Raw genomic sequence first — 15,479 nt, forward strand, 5'->3', positions numbered from 1 at the left:
ACCAGAGTTTGTTTTTTTTCTTTAAGGGGGGGAAAACCCAAAAAAAGTATCTCCTCTAAAAGGAAACAGGAAGCCAGAAATTTGGTACTGTCTTGGTCCTCCCCCATGATGCTTCTTCCTGCCTGTGAATTTCCACCTGCCCCTTCTGCATATATAAGGCAGCACACGTGGTATACACTGTTTAGTCACCTGCCTCTGTCCAAAGGATTAGTAGCAGTGGGGAGTGATGCTGTTTCTCCTTTCCTCTGCAGTTCACGGGAGGTGAGGGAGCTCTGGCTGGATTCGCTTCTTGGGTAAGTACTGCCTTTGAAAAAATCTGTGGCATCATGGTTGAAATCCGTGGAGAGCTTCAGATGCAGCTGCACAGAGATGTACAAAAAAGTACATGGGGGAGAGGTGCACCCGCTAAGCATAGCTCATGGGCAGAGCTGACAGAGTTGCTCAGCCTCGGGTGTGCAGATTAATGACCATACATAGCTGTCACCACTTGCTCACTTTTTGCATGGATTAAAAATGGAAAGCTGCTTTTATTTTGTTTGAATCAGGAGGCAGATAGAGCAGCAGGGCTGAATGCCCTTCCAGAGAAGGGCTTTAGAGTTTACTTGTGTGGGAGATCTTGCTGGTTCAGGATCATACATGCTAGATTGGCTTGCAGAGGAGAAAGCCAAGAAGGGTGCAGTTTTACAAGACTCTTTGTCCATTCCCTGTTCAACAAACAGGCAAACAAAAGGACTGAAGGAAACCAGACTGTCCAGAGCTCCTCCAATCAAACTCCTAATGAAAGTGTTAAGCAGCTGTAATACTGTGAGTATCTTAATTATTTCAGCTCTGTCAGCATAGCGACTTTGAAAAGCTCTGATTTCCAAACCATAGGATTCAGTTACTCACACAGTCTTTGTTTTCTTGCCTAGTCAAAGACACTAAATGCTGGGAACATGGAGAGTCTGATTGAGTGCCAGACAGAGGTAAGCAGCCCTTACATTTTCCTGGATCCTTCTTGGGTACTGGTGTGAGATACCTTAGCAAAGTAGGGGTGACTCCGCCAGTAGCTGCCGGCTGCCCACCCTCACCCAGGAGCGGTCAGAGCTCTTCAAACACAGCTCTCTGCTCTGAGCAGAGGGAGCAGGGCATTGCTGTGGGCAGTCTGTGCATTCCCCTGGCTCACCAGGAGCTTTGCTCAGGGATCTTGAAGGCTTCAAAGCCATCGAGGCTCCCCAGAGGAGTTTGGGAGGAAATTTCCAATGCTGGGGAGGACACAAAAAAGGAGGCTGTGTCCGGCTATGGCTTCTCTGGATCAAAAGCGCAGCTTGAAAGAGCGCAGGGTTGTGACCTGCTGGCATGCCTGGGGTGTCTGGCTGCAGAGTTTAACACAGACGCCTTTACCAGGCAGTGAGGCAGTGTCAATCCTGGGCTGAGGCACCTCTTTAGCAGGTGTTGGGCTTGTCTGGTTATTCCCCAGAGCCTCCCCAGATTTCTGAGGAGCTGCAGCAACTTGCTGGTGGCTCTCACTACTGTTCCGGCAGTTCTGTAACCGTAACATACTTTTTGCAGGCTGATGCCAAGAAATGTCCCATGTCAGTCCCAGCAGATACTGAAGACAGACTTTGCCTCTCAAACGGTGAGTTTCAAAAAGAAACTGAGGAACTGCCTTCTTATATAATGCTTGCAAGCTGGCACTTGTGCAAAACCACCCGAAACTGCCTGCTCCCCCTCCCGGAGAGCAAGCCACAGTTCCCACCCAGGAGAGGGCTTAAGCTCTGGAGTGCCACTCATTTGCAAGTTACTTCTTTCCTATATGCTCAGTGGCAGAGGTGACAGTGCTGAGTGCCCGAGGTCTTGTATTCCCATTCCCTGGTCCTTACAGCCAGGTTTCATTGTGTTCCCTGGTAGCAATGGGAAGTAAATGTGTTTCTTTCTCACTCAAGCATTGCCTTTGAGGTGTGGCATTGTAAGTGAGTACCGAGTACTGTACCAGATGTTGCACACCAGAGCAAATAAAACCTCTTGGCAGCAGAACTAGCGCTTGTTTTTTCTCACCATGCAAAACCTCAGCAGCTATAAACAACCCAGAGGAGACCATAAACAAGGCAGGGTCAGATTTGGAGCAGACAACCATATCAGACCAGTTTTCAGGAGTATCAGAAGCTAATATTTTAAATTACACTATAATGTTGAGTGACTTTCTCTATTTTTTTAAACCCCTACCTACCAAGAGCTTATGCTAAGTCACAAAGAGAGGTCCTGAGAATTTCTCATCGGGGTAAGACAACTTCATTTTGGAGTAGAAGGCATGACATTTATTGCAAATTTGCAGAAGGCAAATCCTTTAGAAATCTTTCTTGCAAAAGGTTCCTTCTCTCACTGTTTGTCAAAGGGGAAAAAAAGGCGCACCACACTGCAATACAATTATCCTCTTCAAATTCCTGGCCCTCCTCTTTATGGAGCAGATGCAAAACCCATGCTAAGGGATTTCTAACCATGAAGCCAGTAAGCGCTTACTCTGATGCTCCCATCCTCTGGAGCAGGTATCATGTTCCACTGGCTGGGGGACAAGCACTCGCTCTAGGAGCATTGTCATTAGAGCTGGCTCCAGAGCTGGAGCCATATGTTTTCATTTCAGGCTGTGAAAGAGGTCAAAAACTAGGAGCCCCTACTTCTACTCTTGCCCTAAGGCAGGGGCACAACCAGACCATGTAGTGAAAATTGTTGTCATTGCCAGCTGCCAAAGTAGTATATCTGCCTCAGAGTTATCAGAGAAACTACTGCAATATCAAAAATCTCTATAAATGTTGTTATTTCTGTACCTTGTATGTTCCCACTCTCTAAGAAGAAGCAGTGACTAGAATATAAAAAACACCCAACCCAAAACAGGAAAGGTGGTGGCCTTAGGGGTATGGCCACAGTTTTACAGTTTAGGCAGTTGTTTCCCTAGTAACCACTTAGTTGTCTCTCAGTTTCTCCCAGTTTGGTTTGTTTCAACATACATCTCTGCACTGCACACAGATGAAAGGCACATAGTGCTCTGTTTTTTGGTTTTTAATTTTAAATTGATCTTTTGTTTCCCTTTTACTTGCAGCAGATGGAACAAAGAAAAGAAAGAAGGTGATATCACAGTCATTTACTCTGAGACAAAGCCTTACCAAAAGAAATTCCTCAGGACAGCTAGACTTGGGTACCAAAATCACTCTGTTTGGCCATCCTCTGGCACTTATCTGTGGGGAAGATGACACACTGCCCCAGCCAGTCCAGGTAAGGAGGTACAGTTATAGTGGAACTTTTTACAAAGGCCTGGAGGGAAATGGCTTCAAACTGACAGAGAGCAGGGTTAGATTGGACATTGGGAAGAAATTCTTGACTGTGAGGGTAATGAGGTCACCCAGAGAAGCTGTGTCTGCCCCATCCCTGGAAGTGTTCCAGGCCAGGTTGGATGGGACATGGAGCAACCAGGTCTAGTGGAAGATGCCTATGGCAGGGGATTGGAATGAGATGATCTTTAAGGTCCCTTTCAGCCCAAACCATCCTATGATTCTGTGATACCTCTGACTTAAGTGTGAGGCAGGATACCCAATACTTCTGCTGCATCATCCAGGAGATGATTCTGGTGTTTCCCAACACACATGCCCTTTATAATCTCAGGGCCTATCCCAGATGTAGGAGTCAGGTCTGAGGGTTTTGTTCAGCTCACCCAACTTTCACTGGAAGTAACTTGGAGTGTAGAGAACCCAGGACCAGGAATTAAAGATCTGCTTCTTAATATAATAATCTGTGATTTTAAATAAGTAATTTAAATAAATCTTTCAGTGGCATAAACTTCCAAGGATTTCTGTATTTCCATGAAAAACAAGTGTTTAGCTATGGACTGTCACAAAAAATAACTAAACAATAACTTCTGAATAAAAATGGTCTTGTAACAGTTCTACCATTGAATTAGCTTTCCCAATAGACATGAATTTGTCTCTAGTAAGTAATATTTGCCTGGCTTGTGAGAGAGGGGATGTGAACTAAGATTTAAGCCATCCCTTGCTTCCTTCTAGAAGTAAGCAAGGATGACTCCACTGAAGTTAGTGGAATTCATCAGTTCAAAAAGAAGGTGGATTAAGGGAAAATCAAGACTACTTCCCACGTAATGTACTTGGAGCAAGAACTAGATATGGAACTAATCAGTGTACCTCCTGACAATTTTTCTTCTATTTCTAAAGAAATGTTCACCTTCCGTCATCCAAGTAACCGTCCTTCCATTCCTGTCTGACTTTTTCCCTGCAGGATCTCCTGGCCATATTGTATATGAAAGGACCTTCTACTGAAGGGATATTCAGGAAAACTGCCAATGAGAAAGCACGAAAGGAATTGAAGGAGGACCTAAACAAAGGCGGGAATGTTGATCTGAAAAGCAAATCTGTGCACCTGCTGGCAGTGGTTTTGAAGGTGAGTAATTCTGAGCTGTACTGCTGGGGGGACATTGCTAATATGCACAGGACTAATCCAGTGCTCCGAGCTGATCTAGGTGGGACTTTTGGCTAAGGCCAGAACTAAGACAGACTGAATTCTTCAAGCTTAGGAAAGTTTGGCCTTTTCTACCTGATTGTCAGTTCTACTTGTCGGGCTGCTGATTTCCTGAGGAAACTCACTTTGTCCTCAGCATCTTCTCAGGGAGCAATAGTGAGATTTGTGAGTGAAGGAAAAGCAACTGAAAGCTGGATCCTGTTACTGCACTAGTGCAAGTGCACTTGTGCATTGCACTGCTCTGTCAGTGCTGATGGTCAGGTAGCTCAAGTCAACCTGCCTCTTAGAGAGCCCAGGTGACAGTAATATTCTCTCTGTGCTCAGGGATAGTGTCAACATTTCATCTAAATCTCTTGGCCTTGCAGGACTTTCTCCGAAATATTCCCTCCAAACTCCTATCAGCTGACCTCTATGAGAAATGGATGCAAGCTCTAGAGAAGCCAAGCAAGCAAGAAAAAATTGAAGAATTGAAAGAGTAAGTTTTTCAACCAGGAAATTTTGCAACCAGTGCCAATGTAATGGAGCGGCTGGTAGAGGCCAACAGTGTCTTTCGAAATCAAGACACTCATTTAAAAGCCTGTCCGTCGTATCAGGTTGCTATTGCTCCATGGGGTTTGCTTTAGAGGGCTCCAGCAGCAGCACTTCCTGAAGTTACTTCAGACTGCTTTATGAAACCACCAATGGAGGAAGAGGGCAGAGGCTGCAGTGCCTCAGCTAACACGGTCACAGTGCTGTGGGACAGGCACTGACATGGAGCCTTCACAGCCGCTGGGGGTGAGGTCGGGCACATGGAGACCACCACTGTGTTTTGGTCTTCAGGAACAGTAGGTGGGGGGGCTGACTGGGAGTGCTTTGAAAGTCCCACAGCACAACCACAGGCGTTGGGAAGCCTCCAGTGACACCTCTTGGCATCATTCTATTCCAGGACATGTGTTGTTCAGTGTTGCCTTTCCATCAAGACCTTGTAATTCAAGGTGTCATAATTAACCCCACACTCAACTGCAGATGGGGATCGCCAAGTGGGCCAAATTACTGAATTTGATATGTGAATATATCTGTGGAAACACAGAGAGTTCAAGGTTGTTGAAGCCCTCTTCTGAAATCTCTGTGTAGTTCTCTTTCATCCTCAGCTGGTCAGTGAAAACTAATGTCTGCTTTCTCCCCACAGAACAACTCTGTGCAGCTCATCAGAATGACTCTGCCTATGACAGCCCAGATCCTGAAGCAGAATGCAGTCCCTGTGCCTCTGAGATGAAGCAGACCAAAGGGAGAAGTGCTACTGTGAGCAGAAAACATCCAACAAATATCTCTGCCCCTTCCCTGACTAATTTCAGAAATGACATCAGCACAATGGACAGGAGGTACTCAGAGTCAGACTTGTCCTTCCAGAACTGCCTTGATGACACAATAAGGAAACAAAGGCTAAACAAAAGTGAGGACAATTTTCCCGTTCAGCAGAAACTGCTATGGATGGAGGCACTGGAGGAACGTCTTGCAGGCTTACCTTCACAATTGTCAACTGACTCTCTACCAAAAACATCCTCCAGTTGCTCCCTGGAGAGCTCTGATGGCTCAGTTTTCACCAGCTCCCCATTAGTTTCACCCTCTAGTCCCAAAAAAACCTTTTTAAATAGGCCTCAGTCCTTTTCCACCAAGGCCACCGAAGACTGCAGTACGCCTAGCAGAGAGATCAAAAAACATTCCATGTCATTCTCTTTTGCAAACCGCAGGAAAACACTAATAAAAACCCAAAGCTGGGGGCCTGGAAAACCCATGTTTTTTCAGAGGGACAGTTTCACAAAGAAAGAAGATCACTTCTCCTGCAGAATTGTCCAGGAGGGCAGCCGTAACGATGACAAACTACTGCCTGTGGAGTATCAGCAAAGGCCCCGTCTCAGGTCAGTTGATGAAGTGTTCAGAGAGGTAGACCAGGAAAACCCTAGAAGACCACCCTCTTATGAAGAGGCTGTTAAAAACTGCCCGGCCACTACAGTTCCCTCCCAAAATCTCACGGTTCAGACTCTGAGATTAGCAGCGTCAAACCAGGATGTTTTGCTGCCTCATCCATGCAGCCACAGTGCACAGGACACAGCATATATGGATCTGAGGGATCTACGCAAGGCCAGAGTTTCTGCAACAAAGGATTCTGACATGGAAACTGAAACCTTCAGCATCTCTGTAGGAGTAAACTCCCGTGTGAATTTACCCGTGACCCCAGGAGTCTACCGGATGAGAGCCATGTCTGAGTCCTGTCAAAAGAACAAACTCGAATATGTGGCTCGGAGGTGCAGCCAGCCGGTTTTTGAGGTAGAGCAGATCCAGTATGCTAAGGAGTCCTACGTTTAAAAAGCCTGTCCTTCCTCTTTGCATTGTACAGAGTAAATATTGTAAAAATAGACATCTTACTAATCATTTGTAGGATTTTACATTCAAGAGACAAAGAATAAGCTAGCTCTTCATGAACTTTTTTTCTGAAGTGTCAGTCAGCTTGACATGTCACATCCTTTCACCACAAGCATTGGTGGTGAAGACCTGTGTATCATTATGTGCAAATGTAAGTTAGTATGCTGTACATAACCTGTTGTGTGGGAAGAGTAGTTAGCAGATGATAAACAGTGTTGTTTTTGTTTTCCTCAAATGACAATTACAAGGTTGGCAGGTCCAAAATCTGTCTCACCTTCTTTATGTTTTCTGTATAGTCACAGACCCTGTACCATTTTTCGTGTCTGTATGTGTGCCAGGCTGATGCAGTGCTTTGTTGATTTTCTGCATTAAATGTGGGCTGGCAGTTACTTTAATGGGGGAAGAGTTATTCTGTCACCTAGGTCACTTCAACACTCTTCCATAAACACCCTGTATGTGCTGCCATTCCATCTTCCTGCTTGCTGGTGATAAGAATGATATGACCACTGAGCAGCATAGTGTTGTACACTGAGCCTGGGGTTAGAGCCCTATGAGGTCATTATGGGAAAGTATGAAGTAACCCTCAAGTGTCCTGAGGTGCTTTTAGACTAAATAAACTGGACAGGCAAAGAAAGGAAAAACAAGAAAGGAAAAGTAAGAAAGAAAGCAAGAAAGAAAAAAAGAAAAAACAAACAAAAACTACAAGGAAATATTCTGGATTCCAGCTTTATATAGTTATAGTTAATAGAAAAAAAAAGACAAAAAAGAAAATAGTATGTGGTATTCTTATAAACTTGTAAATATGACTGGAAGTGCAATGTGCTTTTATGGGTCAGCATAGCCTTAAACCAGAAGCAGGGAGACATTTTTCTCCTGTGTAACTTCACTACAATAAAACATTTTTCTGCATGAATGCTTAAGTGTCCATTGTCTGATTTTAAAATATCCAGGCCCTACTTGTACTGTACCTACTTTTCTACAGGTACTGCAGGTCTGCTTGAATGATGTAGCACAGCTGAGTAGCAGCAAGCAAAGTAAATGACCAGCAGTATCACTGCTATTGTTGTAAGAGGCTGCAGGCTACAAATCCCTCTCTTACAGGAAAACAACTTATACTACCACGTAACAGCAGTTAAGCTGCAAAGAGGTGATGCTGCTCCAAAAGTGAAACACATGAAAAATGGCATGCCATCTTCTCAGGAATCATGTTTTCCAGGTGTAGGGGTTCCCAGGACACAGAGAAAAGGGAAGGTAGGTGCCTGACCTGATAGAAGAAATTATGAGAAGGACCATATTGGTAAGCTTTAACTAGAGAAAACATTTCTGTCAGCCACCCAAACAGTGGCACTCTGCTTCCAAGCAAGCTGAATGAGAGGGCTATGACAATCCCACTCAGAAAGCTTACCTGGGCTTAAATATTCAGTATAGATGAGTCTAAATCTTCCAACTCCTGGATAAGAAGGACCATTTGGAAAAGATCACCTTCAATTGGTGGAGGAAAAAGAAGAGAGAGAAGCTCTATAAATTGTAAACCAAAAAGGGCTGAGGTGGAGTTGTATAGAAGAGTGGCCTAGTCCCCCTTATCCTGCTCTTGCATTTCTTGAAGTCCAGGGAACACCATGATTAAAGAAAATGTGAATACAAACAGACCCCACAAGACACTTACCTCCTCCTTGACAGATAACTTTTGACTTCCTTCTCCCTTGAGACTTGACTGTTTAGTCAGCATTATTTTCACACCATATCTCTCCACAGAAGTGATTTTTCTTCTATACAGGCAGATAAGAGACCTCAAAAGACCAGAATGACACAGGAAGTAGAGAACTTTGCTTTAGCACTTACTTATCTGCCTTTGGTTCAGAAAACCATTTCATCATGCTACCACTCCACCCTACCGCATCCTAGGATCCAGACTAACTATCCGGGACTCCAAGAGTAAGGTCTTTTAACTCCTACATCCAACAAGTGGATTATCTATTTTACAAGTGCCATGCCAAAGCTGCCTTTGACTCCTCAGCCAGAAAGACCAAACACCCATTTACAAATGGGTCAGCTGGAGATGGATTTTGGTAGAAGAGTTGAATGATGACACTCAGCCTTCCACTCTTCACAAGTTTCTCCATCATCAGTATTGCACCACTTGCTTCACATACACAGAATTTTCTAATTAAATTTCATAAAGACATTCCAAACATGAATTTGGAGGTAGGACTGGAAGAGGGAAAAAAGCAATATTAAAGCAGAAAATCCAAGCCACTGCCTTGTAAGGCAATGCTGGAATTAAGGCTGGTGATGCAGCTTCAATTCAGTCCCTTGTGTTTGCATCCTACTGTTGTCTTCAAACACATGGTGCACTCTGTTCTTCCCCTGCACTGGTAAGGAAAAAAGGTTGTGCAGCAAAGGAGAAAATTTTAATTCTGGTACAGTACAGTTTGCCTAGCAGACATCCAGGTTTTGGACATATAGCTATGTCTCGTTCGCTAGGATTCAAAAGAACAAACAGAAGAACAAAGGAGATCCTCATGGAGTACCTCTTTCCAGGCTGTACACCAGGAAGTTGCAAACTTGTTCCCTGCCACTTGAATTAGGATGGCAACTTACAGAAAAGGGATGATGGTATCAACTCTATGTCCAAACATTAGTGAAGATTGAGAGAAACATTATGCCTGCAGGTTTCACAAACATTCAGACTGCAGGCATTCAAACACTCAGGTGCAGACTGCAGATATAGACACGTACATTTATTTATCTGTATGAAAGGCTTATATTTACGTAAGCTTGTGCTTCATCTTCTGCACAGTCTGCAGAAAATGAGGCATAGGCTCTTTGTGTCTTATTTCTCTGGATTCCTGGAACTGAATTGAGTGCAGGTAGAACACAGTTGTCTGAAATAAGGTGCCCCTTCAAGTCATTTGGATATCTTACAATCATAGGAATCTCCTAAGGCACCAAAAGTGGATACAATTCCAGATACTTAGGTTGTAAAATCCTTTCCCAGTCTTCTCTGTCTGTAATGCAAGCTTAGATTCCCACCTCACACATACATGATACATTTAGATACCTTGAATGTAGAGCTCTATCATCTAGGGCTGACATTTTTACTGCCATCAGAGAAACAGTAACATTCGGGATTTTAGGCACCATCTAAGCCTTTGAAAGAAGCCTTCTTGAGCTTAAGCTCTCATGCTTACCCCCCATCCCAGAGTTTGGTGCTTTCTGCTCCATCCCACCACAGAAAACTCTGATTCAGACCTTTATCTTTTCCATCCCTAGCCCTCATCTCTGCCTCATTTTCATTCCCTCTCCATTCCCAGCCTCCATTCCTGACCTCATCCAGCTATTTCTGTTATAATTGAACAAGCCCCAACCTTTGACTTGCTCTCAAAGTCCCAATTTCATTTCCTCTCCATCCCTCAAACCACTTCTCTCAGTCAGCTAGTTTCAGTTTACCCCTTCCAATTCTTACACATTTTCCTGTCTCACCTGCACTGATTGTTATTGCAATAAGCCCCATCATAACTCATCTAGCCTCAGTCCCACCCACATGCCTTGTGTTGTTTTTGGCTCTGTAAATACAGAGAATCAGAATGAGAGAGGGAAACTCCCAGTAAGCTACAAGAAAAAAACTACAGAATTCATAAAGTCTGTTGATGACCTCAATTCACAGCTGTAACCATGGAAAACCTCAGGATGAACCTTCCATGGCCAGAGGGCCTTGAATTTTTGGGATTTCAGCAAGCAATCTGCACATCTCTTGTTGTATGGAAATACGGGCTGTCAGCTGTGATGGAAGGACATTTGGAACTAGGTTAAGGTGAAATAAGGAGTCAAAATAAGCCATTGCACCTGTGCTTCATGAAACCAATGCACCAACTATGGTGTAAGGGATATTTTCAGTAATTTGCTCGGTCCTTTGAGAACAGGCATTGTGAGTAATTTTTTTTTCTGCCTCTGTGTGGTATTCACGTGCCCTCTGAACAGGGAAAAGCTGTGAGACAAGCAGAGAAGCAGATAAACAAAATTCTTATCTCTCTTGCTGTGCCTGTGTTGTGCTAGAGTAGAGTGCAAATGGAGATTGTTTACCTAAAGTGAGGAAGTTTTGTTCCCTTGGCCTATCAGGGCCAAGAGTGTGTGTGTGTCAGACTGTCTGCTGACAGTCACGGAACAGTCAGGAGATGAGAGCAGTTCTGTGCAGTTGTGAGCAAGGGTGAGTACAAGGCAGATTCAGTTTAGCTGCAATGTATATAGTACAGCATAATAAAGTGATTATTTAACCTTCTGATGATGGAGTCAGATGCATCATTTTCTCTCCCTCCACAATGTCAGAATCACCATTGATTTACAATGCCTCTGCAAGCAAGATCTTGAGGAAGAAGCCTTCTCATCTGTCTGATCTCTTCTCAGAGCTATTATCTGAAGGGCACTCATTTCTGGGAACTGTGAAAACTAAAGAGATAATGGATTCACACCTGAGGAAGAACAACTTCTAGCCACTTAGCAATGATGCACAACAGAATTGTTACTGCCATGGTCATTTTCTGTGAGAGCTGCCTTAACGTAACACAAGTGGTTCTGCTCTGGACACAGTCACAGAACAGAACCACTGCTCTACGTAAAATCTTTCTTCTGTATATTCCCCCCATGATTGCTACCTGTGTACCCCAGGCACAAGATGCCACACTGATGTAATGTTTGCTGGTACAAACCCATGGCAAAAATATTAGTGGGCAGCATTACACCCACCTTGTGGCCCACACTTTGTATTTCATATTTACCTCTTTACAACAGGGACAGCTGGGTTTTCCTTTTGGTGTGTGCATTTGGCTATTCAGAGTTCCTTATACTATATGAAGCTTGATGAAATAGGATTTGAAATCTTCTTTGGACATCATGTAACTGATTGACAAGACTGCATATCCTGCATTGACAGGTAGTATTAGGGAATGTAGAGCATCCTGTTGATCGCCCAGAACTCTGTTGTTTTTGAAACGGAACCACTCTGTAGGACATGACTGTGGTCCACTTATAATAAAGCCAAGAACTTTGGAGTCTGTTTTGTTTTGGTGTGGGTTTTTTTTTTTTTTTTTTTTTTTGGTTTTTTTTTTTTTTTTGTTTTTTTTTTTTTTTTTTCTCTTCAGCTTTTTGCTTAGAACTAGATCTCTAATTTCTTCTAATACTAAAGCCAAAACAGATAGTTTGGGGATTCTGCTTGGGTTATGTATACTTTAATGTCAAAAAGTTAATACTGATGTTAAAAGCTAATAATAAAATTATTGGTTCACAGCTCAGTTCACACAGGCAGTTTTTATGTATGGTTCCTCTTGTAATATTGTTATCAAATGTCTCTAATTACTGCATGAAGAAGTATCACAGCTGATAAAAACCCCATCTGTGTTGTTTTTTGTCAGGCAATAGGAGTTTTTATTTCTGTACTGACTGTTCTGGTTTTGGTGCTGATACATCACGGGAGACCAGGTGGTTTGCTGCAGCACCACACCAGCTTATTCCCAAGTTGTCTCATTCCTTGCCCATAAACTGCAAGTGACAATTTCAGCTTCCCATCATACCCAGGAAGGTCTCTCAACCTGAGAAGAGAATATTACTCTTTACTACAGTGAGGCCACTTGGCTATCACAGGGGTGACCTCTGAACAAATAAGAACATGATGCTACTCTGGTAGCAGTGTGGCAGACCACAGTTAGTGTGGCTATTGTGTGTTTCCAGGAGGACAATTTCTGACTACAGGAAAAGGAAACCCACCTTCAGTAGGCTTTCTGGTTACATTTTTCTCTGAATTTTGTTAGCAGTCAGTCCTTATCAACATGTGTCATCAGAACAGAGTGAAACCTTCAGAAAGCTAGAAATTCAGAAGATGGAGCAATTTTTAAATAAAAAGTCTGACAATGATAGAGAAAAAGATCCATGGGAAAAGGGCAACCACTGTTGGAGAAGTGATGTAATCCTCATATGGATAGCTGACAATCGTATAGGTAGCTGTCTGCAAGTCTTTGTGGATGCTAGGTAAAAAATTGCTTTTTATGCCTGTCAGTTATTCAGAAATACTAATTATCTTATAATGTTTTTTCTATAAATACTTTTTTTATTGCTTTAATTGGTCTTTACCATTCACTGTGATAAATACAACAATTTAAATCTCACTTCTGAGTGAAACCCATTTCAAGTTCTAGCTGTTCTTCTACACAGGGAGAGGAAAACAGATTTTCTTTTTCTAACCTGAGGTGGCAGCACATAAGTCTGAACAAATGGCTCACAAAATCTAAACACGGCTGACTCCATTGAGCTCTGCTTCCTCTGCTAGGTAATAATATGAAAAGGTTTCTATGAAGGGTTTCACACTTTCTAAACAAAACATGCTCTTCAGCCAACAAGTCTATTTACAGAACTGATCCAACGGCTGCTCAAAACTCTTCCTTCCTACAACCCACAAACCTCCCACCAACTTCCTTGACAAATGCAACAGTTCATGTTCAAGCCCTGCACCTTAAGTATCCCACAGGTTATGCTGAAAATTCTAAAACTATATTAAAAAAATTTTAAAGCCAAATCCAAGCAGTTTCCAAGTCAGGTGATCAGAGAAGATGCTCTTACAACACAGATTACGGATTTTTCTGTTCTTCCACATGCTTGCTGCACAGTCTTGGGCCCTGCAAGTCTCTCCACCATAAAGATTTAGCAAGTGCACCTGTGCAGCTGTGCCTGTGACTCACCTACCAGATTTCTTCAGCACAACTGGTGAGAAAGCAACCACAGCATCATTCAACAAATTTGCAGGGCTGTGCTCCGAGGTGTACACAATGTTACACAGTACAATACAGAGATGCACACCCCTCTTGTAAGCTACAGACACCAGAAGACATGGCACTTGAGAAGTCCTTGGGTGTGAGAAAGAGCAGAGCAGCCCCTATTTCTCCACAGGTCATTTTGAGATAAAGAGCAGAGACTTGTAGTTAGGGTGTTCAACATCTGGGTCTGCTTTTTCCAAAAGGCCTCCTACGCCGTGCAGTTTTCGGACTGTGCAGTTTATCTCAAATTAAGCATGGGTGATACTGGTCTGCCTCCCAGAGATGTTATAAAGGGCAACTTATATCAAGATGAAAAAACACCAAGACTACAGTGAAGGAGCAACAGAAGCAGACCTGTCTTGTTTTTTACTCTGCAAGTTTAGTGCAGTTGTACAATTGCCCTCAATACAGGGAGATGCAAAATAAGGAGGCAGAGCTTCCTGAGGTGAAAAGATGGAGTGGGAGAGCCCTGTTCAAGACAGGGGGAGGTAAGAAGGGGCTGGAGCAGGATAGCAGCACACAGTCTATTTGAGCTTAAATAGGAAGGTCACCAACAATTGATTTTCCATTTGATAGTCTAATGAATGACAGTTTAAAATTCAGTGCGCTCCACTCTCTAAGGTGTTTTATCACCCTTTCAGAATTTTTTCTAGTCACTCTCTCTGAAAGCACATGGTGGCAAGAGTGAAGAATGCAGCCCAAAGAGCAGACACACTGAAAAACGAAGCTTGTGGGGAACATGGAGGAAAGGCAACCTAGGGAAGATGGCACTGAGAGTCAGAGGGTGAAGTGTAGGGGGAAACAGCATTGTAAATTTTGTCTGGAAACCGTTATTAATAAGTTCTGTTTTTTCACTAGTGTTGGAGAAATTAAGGTCTTGAGAACCAAAACTTTCCAGTCCTGCCCAACCCCACAGACTCAGAACTGGAGTCAAGAGGAAGCTGTGCTGCTACACAGAAAAGGAAGCTTAATAATTTGGGTTGAAGAAATGAGTGATAGGATCTCCTTTTCTATTAATGGTTATGAATCATCATTAACAATCCTTATTAAAAAAAATATTGATGTCACCAGCAGAACTCAAGCTTAGCTCTGGTATTTATTTTTCCTTCTGTGTCTTTCATCTGTCAAAACTCCCACGTTGGCACATGATAATTTTTTAGAGCTGAGTATCTCCCTGTTGGGACCAGGCCTGTTTATCTCTGATGCTCTGAGCCCAGCACCTCTGAACAGCAGCAAAGACACCGTCAGCAGGCTGGCAGACACCAGTGATACAATACTGACAGAGGATTTGCTAATTCACTCTAATCATGTCACTGCAGCAAGTTGAAACAGGTTTCAGGGCACTTCTATCAATTGTTCTCTCACAGCATCAGGACAAATAGTACATATACACCTCACTTGGGCTCTGTGATTTTTTCATCTTTGCAGTCACACTGATGACTGTCCATGTTTGTGCTCTTTGGATTTCCATCAGACACCTCAGGGCATTGATTACCAGTGGCATGATGACTTCTGGAATTTTCAAGGCTATTTCAAGCATCTCCATCCCTGGAGATTTTCAAAAATCTCCTTGCAGAAGAAGGCCCTAACCAATCTGATCTATCTTTGAATATGTCCTGGCTTAGGCAAGAGGGTTACACTAAAGACCTCCAGAGTCCTTTGCAGTCTAGATTGCTCTGTGATTCTTTGATGTCTACTTGAAAGCAATGGCATTTTGGCCTCAGAGTTGCTTTCAAGACTGGGAGATCCATGCCCTTAACTGCAGGCTCA

General features: G+C 43.2%; 1 protein-coding gene across 1 annotated transcript; it reads left to right on the forward strand.

The window, feature by feature from the left end:
• Window positions 1-194: 194 nt before the first annotated feature.
• On the forward strand, window positions 195-7,798 carry LOC121354879 (T cell activation RhoGTPase activating protein). Its single transcript, XM_041469908.1, is given in 8 exon segments — window positions 195-293; window positions 720-804; window positions 912-965; window positions 1,552-1,618; window positions 3,077-3,249; window positions 4,264-4,425; window positions 4,869-5,153; window positions 5,593-7,798. Coding segments are annotated over 7 exon segments (2,025 nt in total). The 5' UTR covers window positions 195-293; window positions 720-777; the 3' UTR covers window positions 6,850-7,798.
• Window positions 7,799-15,479: the final 7,681 nt, after the last annotated feature.

The sequence above is a fragment of the Pyrgilauda ruficollis genome, unplaced genomic scaffold, assembly GCF_017590135.1.
Source record: "Pyrgilauda ruficollis isolate IOZ18807 unplaced genomic scaffold, ASM1759013v1 scaffold24, whole genome shotgun sequence".
In the NCBI taxonomy this organism is placed as follows: Eukaryota; Metazoa; Chordata; class Aves; order Passeriformes; family Passeridae; genus Pyrgilauda; species Pyrgilauda ruficollis.